Source organism: Agelaius tricolor, unplaced genomic scaffold (genome assembly GCF_023055355.1).
Source record: "Agelaius tricolor isolate 1412-34295 unplaced genomic scaffold, bAgeTri1.0.p SCAF_18, whole genome shotgun sequence".
NCBI lineage: Eukaryota > Metazoa > Chordata > Aves > Passeriformes > Icteridae > Agelaius > Agelaius tricolor.
Window position 1 is genome coordinate 18,695,990 of NW_027269278.1, and position 14,059 is coordinate 18,710,048.

General features: G+C 52.9%; 2 protein-coding genes across 6 annotated transcripts in view; one reads left to right on the forward strand and one right to left on the reverse strand.

Moving 5' to 3' along the window:
- Nucleotides 1-4,067, forward strand: part of TCERG1 (transcription elongation regulator 1) — a 29,265-nt gene extending 25,198 nt beyond the window's left edge. For all 4 annotated transcript variants that reach the window (XM_071443684.1, XM_071443685.1, XM_071443686.1 and 1 more), the window contains 5 exons: nt 461-643; nt 1,199-1,378; nt 2,207-2,290; nt 2,547-2,647; nt 2,966-4,067. In XM_071443684.1, coding sequence (XP_071299785.1) covers nt 461-643; nt 1,199-1,378; nt 2,207-2,290; nt 2,547-2,647; nt 2,966-3,167 — 750 coding nt within the window. In that variant the 3' untranslated portion in view covers nt 3,168-4,067. The remainder of the gene's footprint in view (nt 1-460; nt 644-1,198; nt 1,379-2,206; nt 2,291-2,546; nt 2,648-2,965) is intronic.
- A 1,336-nt stretch (nt 4,068-5,403) lies between these two features.
- PPP2R2B (protein phosphatase 2 regulatory subunit Bbeta) overlaps nt 5,404-14,059 on the reverse strand; it is a 61,071-nt gene continuing 52,415 nt past the window's right edge. For both annotated transcript variants that reach the window (XM_071443689.1, XM_071443690.1), the window contains 5 exons: nt 11,087-11,264; nt 9,924-10,088; nt 8,571-8,740; nt 7,983-8,074; nt 5,404-7,466 (listed from right to left, as the gene is read on the reverse strand). In XM_071443689.1, the coding sequence (XP_071299790.1) occupies nt 7,187-7,466; nt 7,983-8,074; nt 8,571-8,740; nt 9,924-10,088; nt 11,087-11,264 (885 nt within the window). In that variant the 3' untranslated portion in view covers nt 5,404-7,186. The remainder of the gene's footprint in view (nt 7,467-7,982; nt 8,075-8,570; nt 8,741-9,923; nt 10,089-11,086; nt 11,265-14,059) is intronic.

A 14,059-nucleotide genomic window follows, 5' to 3' on the forward strand; every position in this document is an offset into this window, starting at 1 on the left:
ACAGACACCACATTGATTACTTCCTCCTAGGATGGGCTGCATTTCCCTTGCTGTGATTTTCCCTGTCAGCTGAGCTTCCTTCAGGGATGTGTGTTCGTACCCAGTTCCTTCAGTGCTGCTCCTTTCTTGATCCAATATTCCTGCCTTTCTCTTCCAGGCAATTAATGGTTGAGAATGTAAAACTGGGCCAACAAACAGTGATCCCCTTGGCCTCCCTTATTCAGAGTCTGTCACTGCACACAGCTCCTGGGAATAGTTGATCTGTGACCAAGTTTGTCTCTCCCCCATGTAAACCCTGTAATGCTTCAGCATGGCTCTTTAAGCAAAATTTTGTAATCCACAGAACCCAAATCCCTTGAAAGTCTTTTGTTCTGAGCTGCCTTTAGTTTGATAGCCCTTTAATTCGCTTTCTAATGAGAAGTGTTGCTTTTCCTGAGACAAGTGTGTTGCTGACTTGCAGAACTTAGATTCTGAGAAGGAGAAGGAGCTGGAGCGGCAGGCGCGCATCGAGGCGAGCCTGCGGGAGCGCGAGCGGGAGGTGCAGAAGGCGCGCTCGGAGCAGACCAAGGAGATCGACCGCGAGCGGGAGCAGCACAAGCGGGAGGAGGCCATCCAGAACTTCAAAGCACTGCTCTCAGACATGGTGAGGCACTGGCAGCCGCCTCGGCTCCTCAGGGAGCCTTTGGGCATTTGCAGTTCCCCTCAAAGCCTTTGGGCATTTGCAGTTCAGCTCCAAAGAGGTGAAATCCCACTAAGAGTTTTGCCTTGGTTGGAAGAGAAGGCTGTGCATTCAGGGCTCTCATGCAGAGGGTGCTCTCCAGGCTGGAAACAGGGCTCTGGAAACTCTGCAGAGCTCCTGGTGTCTCTGGAAATAATGATCTCCAGGGCTGCCTTTCCAAGCATTCTGGTGAACACAGTGTGTTACAGGAAGGAAAGGAGGGTGCTTGGATTTTCTGGTTTTGGGAATGCTCAGCCGGGTCAGTGGGACATCTCCATCTGCTCTGAGCCAATGCAGAGGGATTCCTTCTGCCACTGCCTGTTCAGTGTGTGTGGGGAACCTGCTACAGTCTCTTCTTAAAAGCTGAGGGTTTCTGTTTCATTTCAACCTTAACTTCAAACAAGATGAAAAGAATAAGCATATAATAATTATCAGTGAACTGTGGAAAAGCTGGTTTAAAACGAGTCCTCTTTGGCTCAGGTGCGTTCCTCAGACGTGTCCTGGTCTGACACCAGGAGGACTCTGCGCAAAGATCACCGATGGGAGTCGGGGTCCCTGCTCGAGAGAGAGGAGAAGGAGAAGCTCTTTAATGAACACATTGAGGCACTTACCAAAAAGAAGAGAGAACATTTCAGGCAACTTCTGGATGAAACTTCAGCGGTGAGAGCTGTTGATGTTCAAATTGACAACTTTGCAACCCATTGGAATTTCTCTTTTTCTGTCCCACACTCTGATTGGTTTGGTTTTATTTCTGGGGCCTTTTTGCTTCATTGCTCTCTTTTCTCCTTCATAGCAAAATTTGTGCCTTATGTTCCCTTACCTGTTTATCTGGAGTTTTACTTTGATTGAACATATGGTTAATTTGCACATAAACTTTGAATCTGTGATCTTTTCCTCTTCTTTTTATTTCTTCAGTACTGAGTTATTTGATACTCTTCACTGTCTGGCTTCTTCAGACATGCAGGGTGTTTGCCTTAATGGCCACCAGTGTGGTCTTACCCAGTTCACCTGTTCTGATGTTCTCCTGCTGAACCTGAACTTTTACTCTGCTCATGCTGTGGAATGCATCCCTGATTCTGTGCATTGGGGTTTTAGTGAGGTTTCCTCTTTTTTAGTTCTCTGCCAGCTTCAGGCAGCTTTCATTTAAGCTGGAGGTTTTAACGTGATTTTTAATGCATTAGTTATTTTAGTTTAGAAGCAAGCTTTCTGCAGGTAATTTTTAATGTACTAGAAAAAGACTTTGGAAAGTAAATGATATTTGGAGGACCTTGATCTGAAAATGCCATCTCAAAACATGAAAGAAAAGTCGCTATATAAAATCAACTCGTTTTAGAAATACAGCTGTAATAGGATAAGTAATGAGAACCCAGCAAGTTCATCAGTGGACTTGGGATATATTTAAAGGCTTCAGAGGTTAGTAGTGTTTGCATTCCTTATTCATAGAGTCTAATTTACTTTTAATTTAACTGTTTTTGCTTCTTTTGAAAGATAACCTTAACATCAACATGGAAGGAAGTGAAAAAAATCATTAAAGAAGATCCAAGGTGTATTAAGTTCTCTTCGAGCGACAGGGTGAGTGGTTTGCATTGCTCTTGCCAACTTCCAGTCTGGTGCAGGCTACAGAGAAGTGACTTGGTGGCTGCTGCAATGGGTTCAGCTCTGTGTGGACACAGGTGTTAGTAGTTAAATATGATTTTTAAAAGATTAAAAATGTAGAAGGTAAGGAAAAGTATAATTAACATGTAATTACTGCTGGTGTTCATTGTATTCAGTTGCAGGAAGTACTGGAGCTGCACCCAGTGATTTGTGTTTGTCTTTGGTCTTTCAGAAAAAGCAGAGGGAGTTTGAGGAGTACATCCGAGACAAATACATCACTGCCAAAGCCGACTTCCGGACGCTGCTCAAAGAGACCAAATTCATCACTTACAGGTGGGGACTGCCATGCTGGTGCAGGATGTGGCTTTTATTCTGCTTTGCCATCCAAACAGCACAAAACTGATGTCTGTTTTTTCCTAGTTGATGTCTGTTGCTGAAATCTTTAATGGTGCTTAATTAACACAGCACCAGTGTAGGCAACGAGCCTGTGTGTTCTGTGCCCAGAGCACTGTTACGTGCCAGTCCCCAGCTGGTGTGACACCCTTCTTGCTCAGAGGACGCACCCTCCCCGGCTGGCCTGTCGGTGGGGCAGCTTGCCCAGGGCTCCCTGCCTGCTCCCCACTGCAGTGCCGTTCTCACCCTTGCTTTCAGATCCAAAAAGCTGATCCAGGAGTCAGATCAGCACCTGAAGGACGTGGAGAAGATCCTGCAGAACGACAAGCGGTACCTGGTGCTGGACTGCGTGCCCGAGGAGCGGCGCAAGCTGATCGTGTCCTACGTGGATGACCTGGACCGGCGCGGGCCGCCCCCGCCGCCCACGGCCTCCGAGCCCACGCGCAGAACCACCAAATAGCAGCGAGTGCTCCTCACCACGGGTGTCTGGTAAATCCAAACGCTTGCATGAGCCATCCGTCAGGTCACACACATCCATTGCGTGAATATATTCAAACATCCGAGGAGCAGAGGCAGAAGCAGCTTTAGTGAACGTAGAATGATCTCTGGGGGGAAAACCACCAACGACAAAAACTCACATTAAAGATATTTATGAGTTAATTGGAGCATGAGTGACAAATCCCAAGGTGTGGGCTGTCTGGTGGCTGTGGGTCTCAGAGTGGTGTGTTTGTGAGGTGTGAGTCTGGGACCTGGGGCTTTCCTCTCAGCAGTGTCCTCCGTGTGAGCCCCAAGGGTGACGCTGTTGCGGTTTGAGCGTGTCCTACGCGTGTGCCACCAGCTGCTCCTGGTGCCCGCAGCCCGGGCAGGAGGAGGTGACACGCTCACATTGCTGATCACTGACAGCCCACTCTGGGAACACCAGCCCCAGTTCTCTGCTTCCACCCTTGGGAATGGAACTAAACCTGTTAGAGCCAGGGTTAGAGCTGAGTGGAGAGCGGGGACTTGGAGACCAAACCAGGTTTATTCACAGGCTGCTCTGTTCCTGCCCCCAGCCATCGATTTGCAGCAGTCAGGTTGCTCTGCCCAAGTGAAGTTCTGTCTAATGAGTTTTGCTCGAAGCTGGAAATCCCAGAGGTGACCGAGCAGGCCAGGACGGTTGTATAAACACATTTTTATTTACAATAAAGTGATCTTTACATACTTCTGGATTAGACTGTGCATACCCCCTCTGGGCAATTCTTGTAAACTATACTCCTGTTTTGAATGTTAAACTTGTGTTTCTAAAGTTTAATTTTGAAATGTTGGGATTGTTCAGTTTATGTATTTGAACTACAATAAACCAACCCTTTTTATATATGGATTGTACAGGCCTAATCCCAATTTGTGTTGGATTTTGTTGGACTTGTGAATTTCTGAGTAAAGCAAATGACTGAAGTGATACTGCCTACATTCTTGGCTGTGCTGGGCAGAACAGGGCCTGTGGCACTGAGCAGTGTGGGGTCAGCATGTGGGCCAGGGGCATGAGCAGAATGATTTTGCAGTTCAGCTCTTTTGTCTGGCAGTGCTTGCAGAGCTGGTTTCTTTCTGCTGGTAGTGTTTACACATGTCTCTTGCTTTTGGAGGAGGGCTGGGGAAGAAGTCCCTTCTTCCCTCATCCTGACAAGTGATTTCTTGTCAGCAGTTGGTGGTGGTGGCCAGGGCCAGGACTTGCAGGCTGAGCATCAAGAGCGAGGGGTCCTCTTGCTCAACACAGCCCAGTGGGAAGCCATGTGTTTGTTATGGCTGGTTTAGAATATCGTGAACTTGTTCATTAAATAAGATGGCTATTAATTTTAATTGATCTGGTTTATGGAGACCAGATGTTCATAAACATTTTTTTATTTGCTTATTCTGGGGATAAAACGATCCTGCCCATATGCAGGGCTCCTGGCTGGGGGTGCTGCTGGTGGACCATGGAGCTGGTCCCCCCTGGCAGCCCCGTAGGCAGAGTCCCCAGTTTCCCCAGAGGTAGGTGACAGCCTGTGGAATCCTCATCCAGAGAGAAGGTTGGATTTAAGGGGTGCTGACATCTTCCCTAGCACCATTCCTGTGGCAGCCCAGGAACTCCCCTGGCTGGCCCTCCCTCTGTGGCCAAGCCCTCACAGCAGGGCAGAGGTTAAATCCAAGCAAGCTTAAGAAAGGGAAAGAAACTCCACTTTTGAAAAAAGCTGAACTGAGTTCTGCCTTGTGGAGCAGCCAGATCCAGCAACCCAGAATGTGCTGTACACACAGAAGCAGAGCCAGGGCTGGGTTCCTCCTGCTTCAGTTGATTAAGGTCCTGCAGCTAATGTGGAGGTAAATGAGTGTCTGAGGAACATCTCCCTGACTGCACAGTCCGTGCCCTGCAGCTGCTAATTAAGGGCTGCTGTTTGAATTCATCACCAGCAGCAGCCCAGAATCAGGACATGGACTGGGGAGGGGCTGGCAGCTCCTTCAGGGCTGGACCCAGTACCGAGGTTCCTGTGCACTGGGGCACCTGCAAGTGCTCCCACGCCCACATTACACAGTGCCCCACTGTCCTGCACCCTCAGGGGGACTCGGAATCCCCAGGGCCTTGGGGATCCCCTGCTCACCCCTCTCAGCACAGCCCTGGGCACCCTCAGCCACCGCGGAGCCGTGTCCCCGCGCGAGGCACAACAGCACGGACTGCACACAGACACGTTTGGGACAACTTTACTTCTGACACCGCAGCGCAGGCTTTCCTTACACAACCAAAAAGGAGCATTTTCTTATAAAATGGTGCATTTACTTGCTATTTTATTTTACCATTTCATTAAAAAAAAAAAGTTACTCCTGAAAGCCATCCCTTGGAATAAATCCATAAGCCAGTGCACTTTGTTCTTCCCTTGGAATGGCTCCTCTGAAAGTGGCGTCGGGGGGGCCCCTGCCTCCAAGCAGCTCCTGGTTTTCCGTGCAGTCCATGAGCTCTGTGGGTGTGTAGCAGTTCCTTTCCCTGATCAGGGCGTGCCGTGATGCTCATGGTGCCTGCAGAGAGGCTGTCCCAGGGGACACCTGGCCTTGGTGACTCGTGTCTGATCCCTGAAGGCCTTGGGTGCTGGGGGTGCCAGGTGTCCCCTCAGGAGGATGGCAGCAGGGTCACCCTTGGGGAGCCACTGCCAAAGTGATGGTGTTGAATTTTGTAATTGACTTCATTTGCTTCTTGCTGCAGGAGCAGTTTCCAGATTTACAGAAAATCCAGTCAATCTTTTTTTATTGAACAGTTGCTCAAGTAAAGAGGGACCTGACCAATCTGTAGAGTAGAAAGAGGCAGCCTCGCCATGCAAAGAGAAAGAGTTACCGGTTTTATTATTATTATCATTGTTATTATAATGTAGGACTGCAGACAGCCTCTCTCTGACACAGTCAGGGGCTAACAGCAATATACAGTTGGATTTTCTTTAGGTCATAAATTAGCAACTTATACTTTATCTTAAAAAATTGAATAAATAAATAAATTAATTAAAAAAGAGAGAAAGAGAGAGAGAAAGAGAGAGAGACAGTTAGTCACAACATGCAAGAGCTCACAACAGAATGAGAAAAATGACCAAAGCAAAGCCCAGAACTGCAGCAGAGCCCAGGGTTGGTTTGGTTTGCGATCAATGCAGGTCAGAAGCATCATTTATAAAGGTATTTCATATACCAAAGAAGGCACCACAGTATCTACAAAGCCAAATCCTCAGGAGGGTTCTGGGGCTGGGGGGCAACCTGGCTGGAGCAGACACATCTGGAGGTGCAGCACGTCCCCCCTGCCCCTTAAGCTTGTCCATTGCAAAACTGAACTTCTCCATTTTACGTTTGGTTTTGCTGTCTCTGTTAGTAAAACAAAATAATTGTAATAAAAAGACAAATGTGGAAAATGGCAAAGGGAGGCCACATTCCAATCTTCCACACAACAGGTGGAATATTTCTGGGATCAGGTTTAAAGCAATTGGAGTGGGACCACTGCCACCAGAGCTGGCCAGAGCCCATGGTGTGGTACCCCATCAATGCCCTCCCTGCTGACAGCCCCCTCCACATCACCTCCTCAGCCATCGGCTGCTGCCACCCCAGCACTGCCTGGGGACGTGCCTGGGGACAGGGGACAGCCGGGCCTGACATCCTCACACTGCCCTGTAAGAAGTCTCAGCTCTCCCTGTGTAAATCTGGTGTGGGGGGTGCCCCCAGTGGCCCCTGGGCCAGAGTGCCCCAGTGCTCCTCTGCACAACCGCGATCTGCAGAGCAGGAACTGAACAAAGAACTGGAAGGAAAGGAAAAGAAGAAAGAAAGAAAGCAAGAAAGAAAGCAAGAAAGAAAGAAAGCAAGAAAGAAAGTAAGAAAGAAAGAAAGAAAGCAAGAAAGAAAGTAAGAAAGAAAGGAAGGAAGGAAGGGAAAGGAAAAGGAACAGTTGAAATGTGTTTACTGGTATCAGTACATGAGACTCCTAAAGAAGACCTGGTCCTCCTAGTTAACCTTGTCCTGGAATATGTACAGGTTGTTCGTGGCTGCCACAGCGATGATGTTCTCGGAGGGGTGCCAAGCTGTGTGCAGGATCTTTTTGCTAAAGTCCAGACTGTCCACACTGATCTCGTCTTTCCTGCGCTTTCCACCCACGCAGACCTTGCGGGGCTTGAGGATGGCACGGGGTTTGCTGTTCTCCCGCGACGCCTCCAGCGTCACGTCACGCTTGGTGTTGCGGTCGAACATGCGGAAGAAGTTGTTGTAGGAGCCGGTCATGATGACACTGCAACGGGGAAGGACAGGTGATTTTCACACCTTTTCAGAGGCAAACTGCTGGTGACCAGAGCAAGACTGAACATTCAGAGGCATAATGAGATTTGGGTAAGCGTTGGAATTTGTCTTGGGCCCAGTTCTGCTTTGTCAGCTCACTGATGCCTCAGACAAAACCATGACAGCCCTGCCAGGGGCTCACACACTTCCTGCCACCTAGCTTGGTGTAAGTCACACCCAGTGCTCATTATCCCCAGATTCTGGCAATCTGAAGCTAAACCCATCACCACCTTTCTCCAGCAGTGGGTGACAGAGAGGTGGGACTGATTCTGTCCAGGAGAGATTGGGACTCTCAGACATCCCCACCTGCGCACAGGCTGCAGGTGTAGGTGGTTCCTGCTGCACCTGCCCAGACCCCACACCCAGCCAAAGGCCAGGGAAGGGGCTGCCAAGGGGCCACAGAGCCTTGTGCCAAACCAAAGCCAGCGTCCCGGGGCTGCAGGCAGGCACACCAGCACGTGCTGCTCACCTGTCAGACCCGTTCCAGACGCACTCAAACTTGTCGAAGATGCAGTCGTTCTCGTAGAGCGAGCACAGCTTGCTCCGCAGGTAGTCGTGGACCTGTGGGTGGGAGGGACAGGATGAGCCCCACAGTGGCCACACAGCCCAGGGACTGGCACACTCAGCCTGGCCCACAGGGTGTGCCCCACACTCGCCACAGCCCAGCTGGCAGCGTTGGGCACTGCCTGGCGTCCTGTGCCCACCCGCAGCCACACTCTGCACACGCTTGGGCACCCCCAGGCAGTGCCAGGGGACATCCCCTGGCAAAGGGTGACAGTGACAGGGCCACTGCTCTGCACAAGGCCTCCCACGTGGCTCTCCCAGCTGCCAGCACCTGAGCTTTCCCTCCTCACCCACCCCCAGCCTGGGGACACGGTGACAACTCCCCAGGCCACTTGAGCCCACATTTAAGCGCTCTGCTTTCCACCATCTTACGGGCATAAAGCTTCCACACAACAGGTGCATTCCTGCCCCTCCTGCCACTGGCCCAGAGTGTGGCTCAGGAAGGAACTCTGGGTGCCCCACTGCTGCATGCACCTGGCTGTGCCACACTCACCTGGTAGGTCTCAATGGGTCGGTTCTCCATGTTCAGGTCCCACACCTTGACAGTGAGGTAGTCCCGGGTCATGATGTACCTTCCACTGTGGCTGAATTTGACATCAGAGATGGAGGAGATGATCTCAGAAAAAAATGACCGGTTACTTGGGTCCTCAGGCTCTTCAAAAACTGTGCAGGAGGAAAGAACAAGCCCCAGCATAAGCTGAGGGAGGAGCTCCCTGATCTCAGGCCAGGGAACTGCCACCCTGTCCTGGCACCACAGGAAGCTTCTGGGAGAGCACTTGCATGATGCTGTACCCAGCACCCACACGTGCTTATGTTTATCACCCCCCACCAAGTCCTGGAGCTCCACTATAGTGGGAAGAATGTCTGAAGTGCCCATATAATGAACTCTACAATGCAGAAAAGGCACTGCCCACAGCAGGACGCAGAGCTGCGGCCTTTCACCACCAGCAGAAACCTGGAGGCTTTTTCCATATAAAAAGTGATAGCAACAAGAAAAAACAAAGAGCTCAAGCAGGCAGAAAGCAGCTGAACCCAGGACGTGTCTCTGTTGCTCACAGCCCGTCAGTCATGATGCCCTGGCCTCCCTGTGAGGGCTCTGTCCCTGGGTGCCTCTGGGAATGGGCAGCAGGGCCATGGCCACAGCTCTGCTGGGGGACGTGTGGCCCCTGCTCCGTGCCTGCACTGGCAGCAGCAGGGGCTCTACTGGCACCAGGCTCCCAGCACACAGGCAGGGCTGTGACTGGGCTCCCAGCACACACAGACAGGGAGATGCCAGGATGGGGCTCCCAGCACACTCAGACAGGGAGATGCCAGGATGGGGATGGGGCTCTCAGCACACTCAGACACACACAGAGGAGATGCCAGGATGGGGATGGGGCTCCCAGCACACACAGACACACACAGAGGAGATGCCAGGATGTGGGTCCCAGCACACAGCTGATACTGCCCAGTCCCTGAGTGTGTCTGTGACCCAAAGCCAGTGGCTGGGCAGGGCTGAGGCTCAGGCCAGCTATTTTTGCTTTGGGCTGAAGGCTTTTGTGTGGCTTTGCTCCTGCTGCAGAAGCAGATCTGGGCTGCTGAGCTCATGGAAAGGATTTCTGAGCACTAATTCCCTCTTACACAACAAACCTCCTTTCTCTGGCACTGAGAGGTGCTGCCCTGCCCGCACCAGCTCCTCCCGCAGCTCGCGCTCCCCGGGGAGCAGGTGAGCCCCGAGGTGGCCCTGAGGGTGAGCGGCCATGGGGACACCGGGGGGAAGGCAATGGGGCGCTAGGGCAGGGCCCAGCCCGGGGGCTCTGCAGTCCCTTTCCTGCCCCTTTCCCGCGAGGGCTTGGCGCTCACTCACACTTGGCGTGGCGGTCGCAGAGCGCCGCGGTGCGCATGTCGCACAGGCGGATGGTGCCCTTGCTGCTGCTGTACACGAAGGTGTTGCAGTGGTGCGGGTGGAACTCGGCCGCCGTGATCACCTCCGTCAGCTCCTCCATGTTGGCTGGCTTGATGTCCACGATGTCTGGCAGGGCCAGTCAAGGAGCCCACGAGCCCAGCCCTGACCCTGCTGATGTCCCTGGGCACCGGGGCCTCCCCTCACCCATGCAAACCGCGTGCTCTGGGCAGGCACCACCATCACAGGGCAAAACTGCAGCACAGAGTGGGCCCAGCCACCCCCGCAGGGGAAGGCCAAGATCCAGCTGGGAACCCCAGCCTGGAGACCCTCTGTGGCACATGAGACCTGATCTGCCCACCCACGCCAGGCCTCAGGAAATGTCTTTTAGTGCAATATTCTGCCATGGTGAGTAACCATACTGAAAACAGCAATGGCAGCAAAGCCCGGGGCACAACAATCAACAGAAAACTCCTATGTAAGTCCCTTGGGCCAGGAGAACTCCCTGAGGTTTGTCACAGATTTAGTACTGCTCACCCTCATCCTTGCAAATAAGCAGGCACCACAGCCCTACTCTCCTGCAGCTGCTCAGAGCTCCCATAGCCACATGCCTGTGACTGCCAAAATCCTCTCCATCTGCCCAAATCATGCCCCAGGGATTTCTCAGCAGGAAACACCATATAAACACCATCAATGATTCGTGCCCTGTTTATTATTTCCAGTGTGGCTGTTACAAGCGTGACTGTCACAACCTCATTTGTAGAGCAGTGACTGGCAGCCTGTCACCTGCTGCAGGGTGCAATGGGACCACACCATCCCTGCTTCCATCCTCCCCAAGGCACCATCCCTGCTTCCATCCTCCCCAAGGCACCATCCCTGCTTCCATCCTCCCCAAGGCATCTGTCTCCTCCATCACCTGCAGACCACCCCCCTCTGCCTGCCCCACCAGACCCTGCAGGCAATTCAGAAATGTGTCACCCACACATTGACAGCAGCAGTGGAGGAGCTGCAGCCCTGCCTGCTCTGTCCCCATCCCAGAGGCATGGGCACAGCCCGGCTGTTTCTCCTGGGGCTGCACCTCACTGGTACCCAGAGCCATCCCCAGAGCCACACACACCAAAGGATACTAAAACTTTGATTTGTGATTTCAAAGTTCCACAGGTTTATCCTCAGGTCATCCGCTGACATGTAGGTCTCGTAGTCACTGTTGACGGAGATGGAGTTGATGTGGTAGGTGTGTGCGTTGGCAAACACCCTCCGGGGAGTGGCCTCCACCATCAGGTCCATGGGCCGCAGCACGGGCACCTGCAGGGTGAGGAGAGAGCGTCAGCAGCCAGGGACAGGCTCCAGCCAGCACCTGGCATGGGGGATGGCCCCACAGGGTCCCTCTGAGCTCTGGCTGCCAGGGCTTCTATCCACTCACTCCCAACAGGCTCCTCCAGGGAAAACTAATGCCTTCCCACATGTATGACAGAAGGACAAGCAGACCCAAAAGCCATCTGATTTTGAGAGAGGCTCCAGGATGGCTAGAGCACAGTGAAGCAGTGAGAGCCCAGTAAACCAGGCTCTGATCTTGCTGCAGCAACTGTTCCAGCTCTGAAACAAAAAAACAACCAAAGAACCTCTTCTACCTCATTTTGTCACTGTTAGCCAGGATCTGAAATTCCTGGAGCATTTCTGACAGAAATACCTTGCTTGACAGAGCCAGGCCAGCACGTTTTTTCTTTAAACGTTTTTGCATTTGTCTCACAGTGAAGTGATGGAGACAAGAGATGAGAAGGGACAGAGGGAAGGACCAGGAACAGAGCTGTGGGTGTTTGCCTTTAGATAAATCAGCATAACCCTGATGGGGGGAGATGCAGAGGGGACCATGTGTGTGAGAAGTGGGGTCAGTGATAACTTTGGACACAGTGCTCTGGAGGCACTCAGTACACCAGGAATGGGCCAGCCCATGCTCCTGCTCACCAGTGAGGTGTTTCCTCCAGCTGCTCCATTTCTTGTATTGTGTGAGTGCTGCCTGAAGAGATTCCCTTGGCTGCAGAGGTGGGGAGGGGAGTGACAGCCAGCTCGAGTGACACGAGAGCTCTGGTGCTGCCTGCAGCTAATTGCACCTGACATGGGCAATGAGGCATCATCTGCACTGCCAGACCCTGCTCAGGCAGCTGGGACGGGGGACAGGGACCACGGGAAGCACGGGGAGCACGGGGAGCACGGGGAGCACGGGGAGCACGGGGACCACGGGGAGCACGGGGAGCATGGGGACCATGGGGAGCACAGGGACAACGGGGAGGACAGGGAGCATGGGGACCATGGAGAGCACAGGGACCACGGGGACCACAGGGACCACGGGGAGCACGGGGAGCACAAGGACCATGGGGAGCACAGGGAGCACGGGGAGCACAGGGACCATGGGGAGCATGGGGAGCACAGGGACCATGGGGAGCACAGGGAGCACAGGGAGCACAGGGAGCACAGGGAGCACAAGGACTGGCTGTCAGTGCACCAGTGCAGCATGCAGGTTGTGCAAAGAGAAAGGGTTCAGTGACTGCCCTGGGCCAGCCTGGGCATGCAAACAAGCCCAGCGAGGGCTTGGGCAGTGGATTCTGCTCAGTGAGATGACTCTGTGGCCAGCACAGCTCGCAGCCACACCCTGGGCTAGCTCCTGTCCCCGGGCCAGGCTGACACCCAGACCGGCAGCTGCAGCTCCCGGTGCCCCAGCACAATTCCCTGCTCATTCCTACTTTGCAGTCACTCTCAACCTTAAGCCAAGAACATTCTCCACACATTACTTCAGAGCCAAGTCCTGGGGAGACTTGTTTTATGTCTGGGACTTGGCCTGTCAGCAGGTAAAGCCCCACAAGAGGGACAAACCTGGTTATACATGAGTGGTTTGCTGAAGTGGGGATTTTATCTGCTACAGTGGCAAGAATCTGCACAGAAATATCAAAACCAGTGTGCCCACATGCTGCAAACTCCTGCTTAAGGGGATCAGCAAGGAGGATTTAACCCTGAAAGCACTGAAACTTTGAGGCAGGAGCAGTCAGGAATTTGCGGGGAGCAGACAGTGAGCTCCTTCCCCAGCAGCAGCACAGGGGACCCTGCCTTGGGACAGCCAAGGGGAGCAGCTGCCCAGCCAGGCCTCAGCGACAGTCGAGACACCAATGGGACAGTGTGACACCAACTGGAACTGGTTCTTGTGGTTTTTTGAAGCAGGCACAGGCCAAATGAACTTCTGCATACCCCAGCCAGATCAATCAGCACTGCCAGAACAACCCTGAACAGCAGAGACCTCCTTGTGCACGTCTCTCCAGCTCCAGAGCCCACCTCAGGACAGGCTCTGGTGTCACACACACCCATTATTAAATGGTAATTCAGTTTAACAAAGCGCATGAAGTACGCAGAAATACTGTGTCGAAGAAAATAAAACACTAATAAATTCAGTTACTTTCTGTTTTCAGGAAGGGGGGCAATGCCAGTCACTTTTCATTTAAAACAACTTAAGTCTTAATTTTGATTCCTGCTTTTAGCAGGTACCCCATGCCTGCCACTCCCTCCAAGCACACCTGTGCAGCTACAGCAAGACACACATTCCTCTCTGGTGAGGGCTGAGCAGGGGCAGTGCCGGGCCAGCACAGCAGCAGTGCCGGGCCAGCACAGCCCCTGCTCCGGGCCAGCACAGCCCCTGCTCCTCACCAGCACAGCCCCTGCTCCTCACCAGCACAGCCCCTGCTCCTCACCAGCACAGCCCCTGCTCCTCACCAGCACAGCCCCTGCTCCTCACCAGCACAGCAGCACTGCCGGGCCAGCACAGCCCCTGCTCCTCACCAGCACAGCCCCTGCTCCTCACCAGCACAGCTCAGCGAGCTCCACAGGATTTGCTCAGGGGGATTAGCCAAGCTGAAGCTCAGATTGACCCCAGCCTTGAGTCCCCGAGAGGGAAGCTGTAATCCGGTCCCTGGCAAATCAGGGAGCAGGGAAGTGCCCAGGGATAAATCCAGTGAGTTTTCCACCTGCCCCAGCGGCCCAGCTCCTCCAGGCACACCCCCCAGAATTCATTTCCTACCTACATCAGTTACATGATGTGACCGCCCAATGCCACC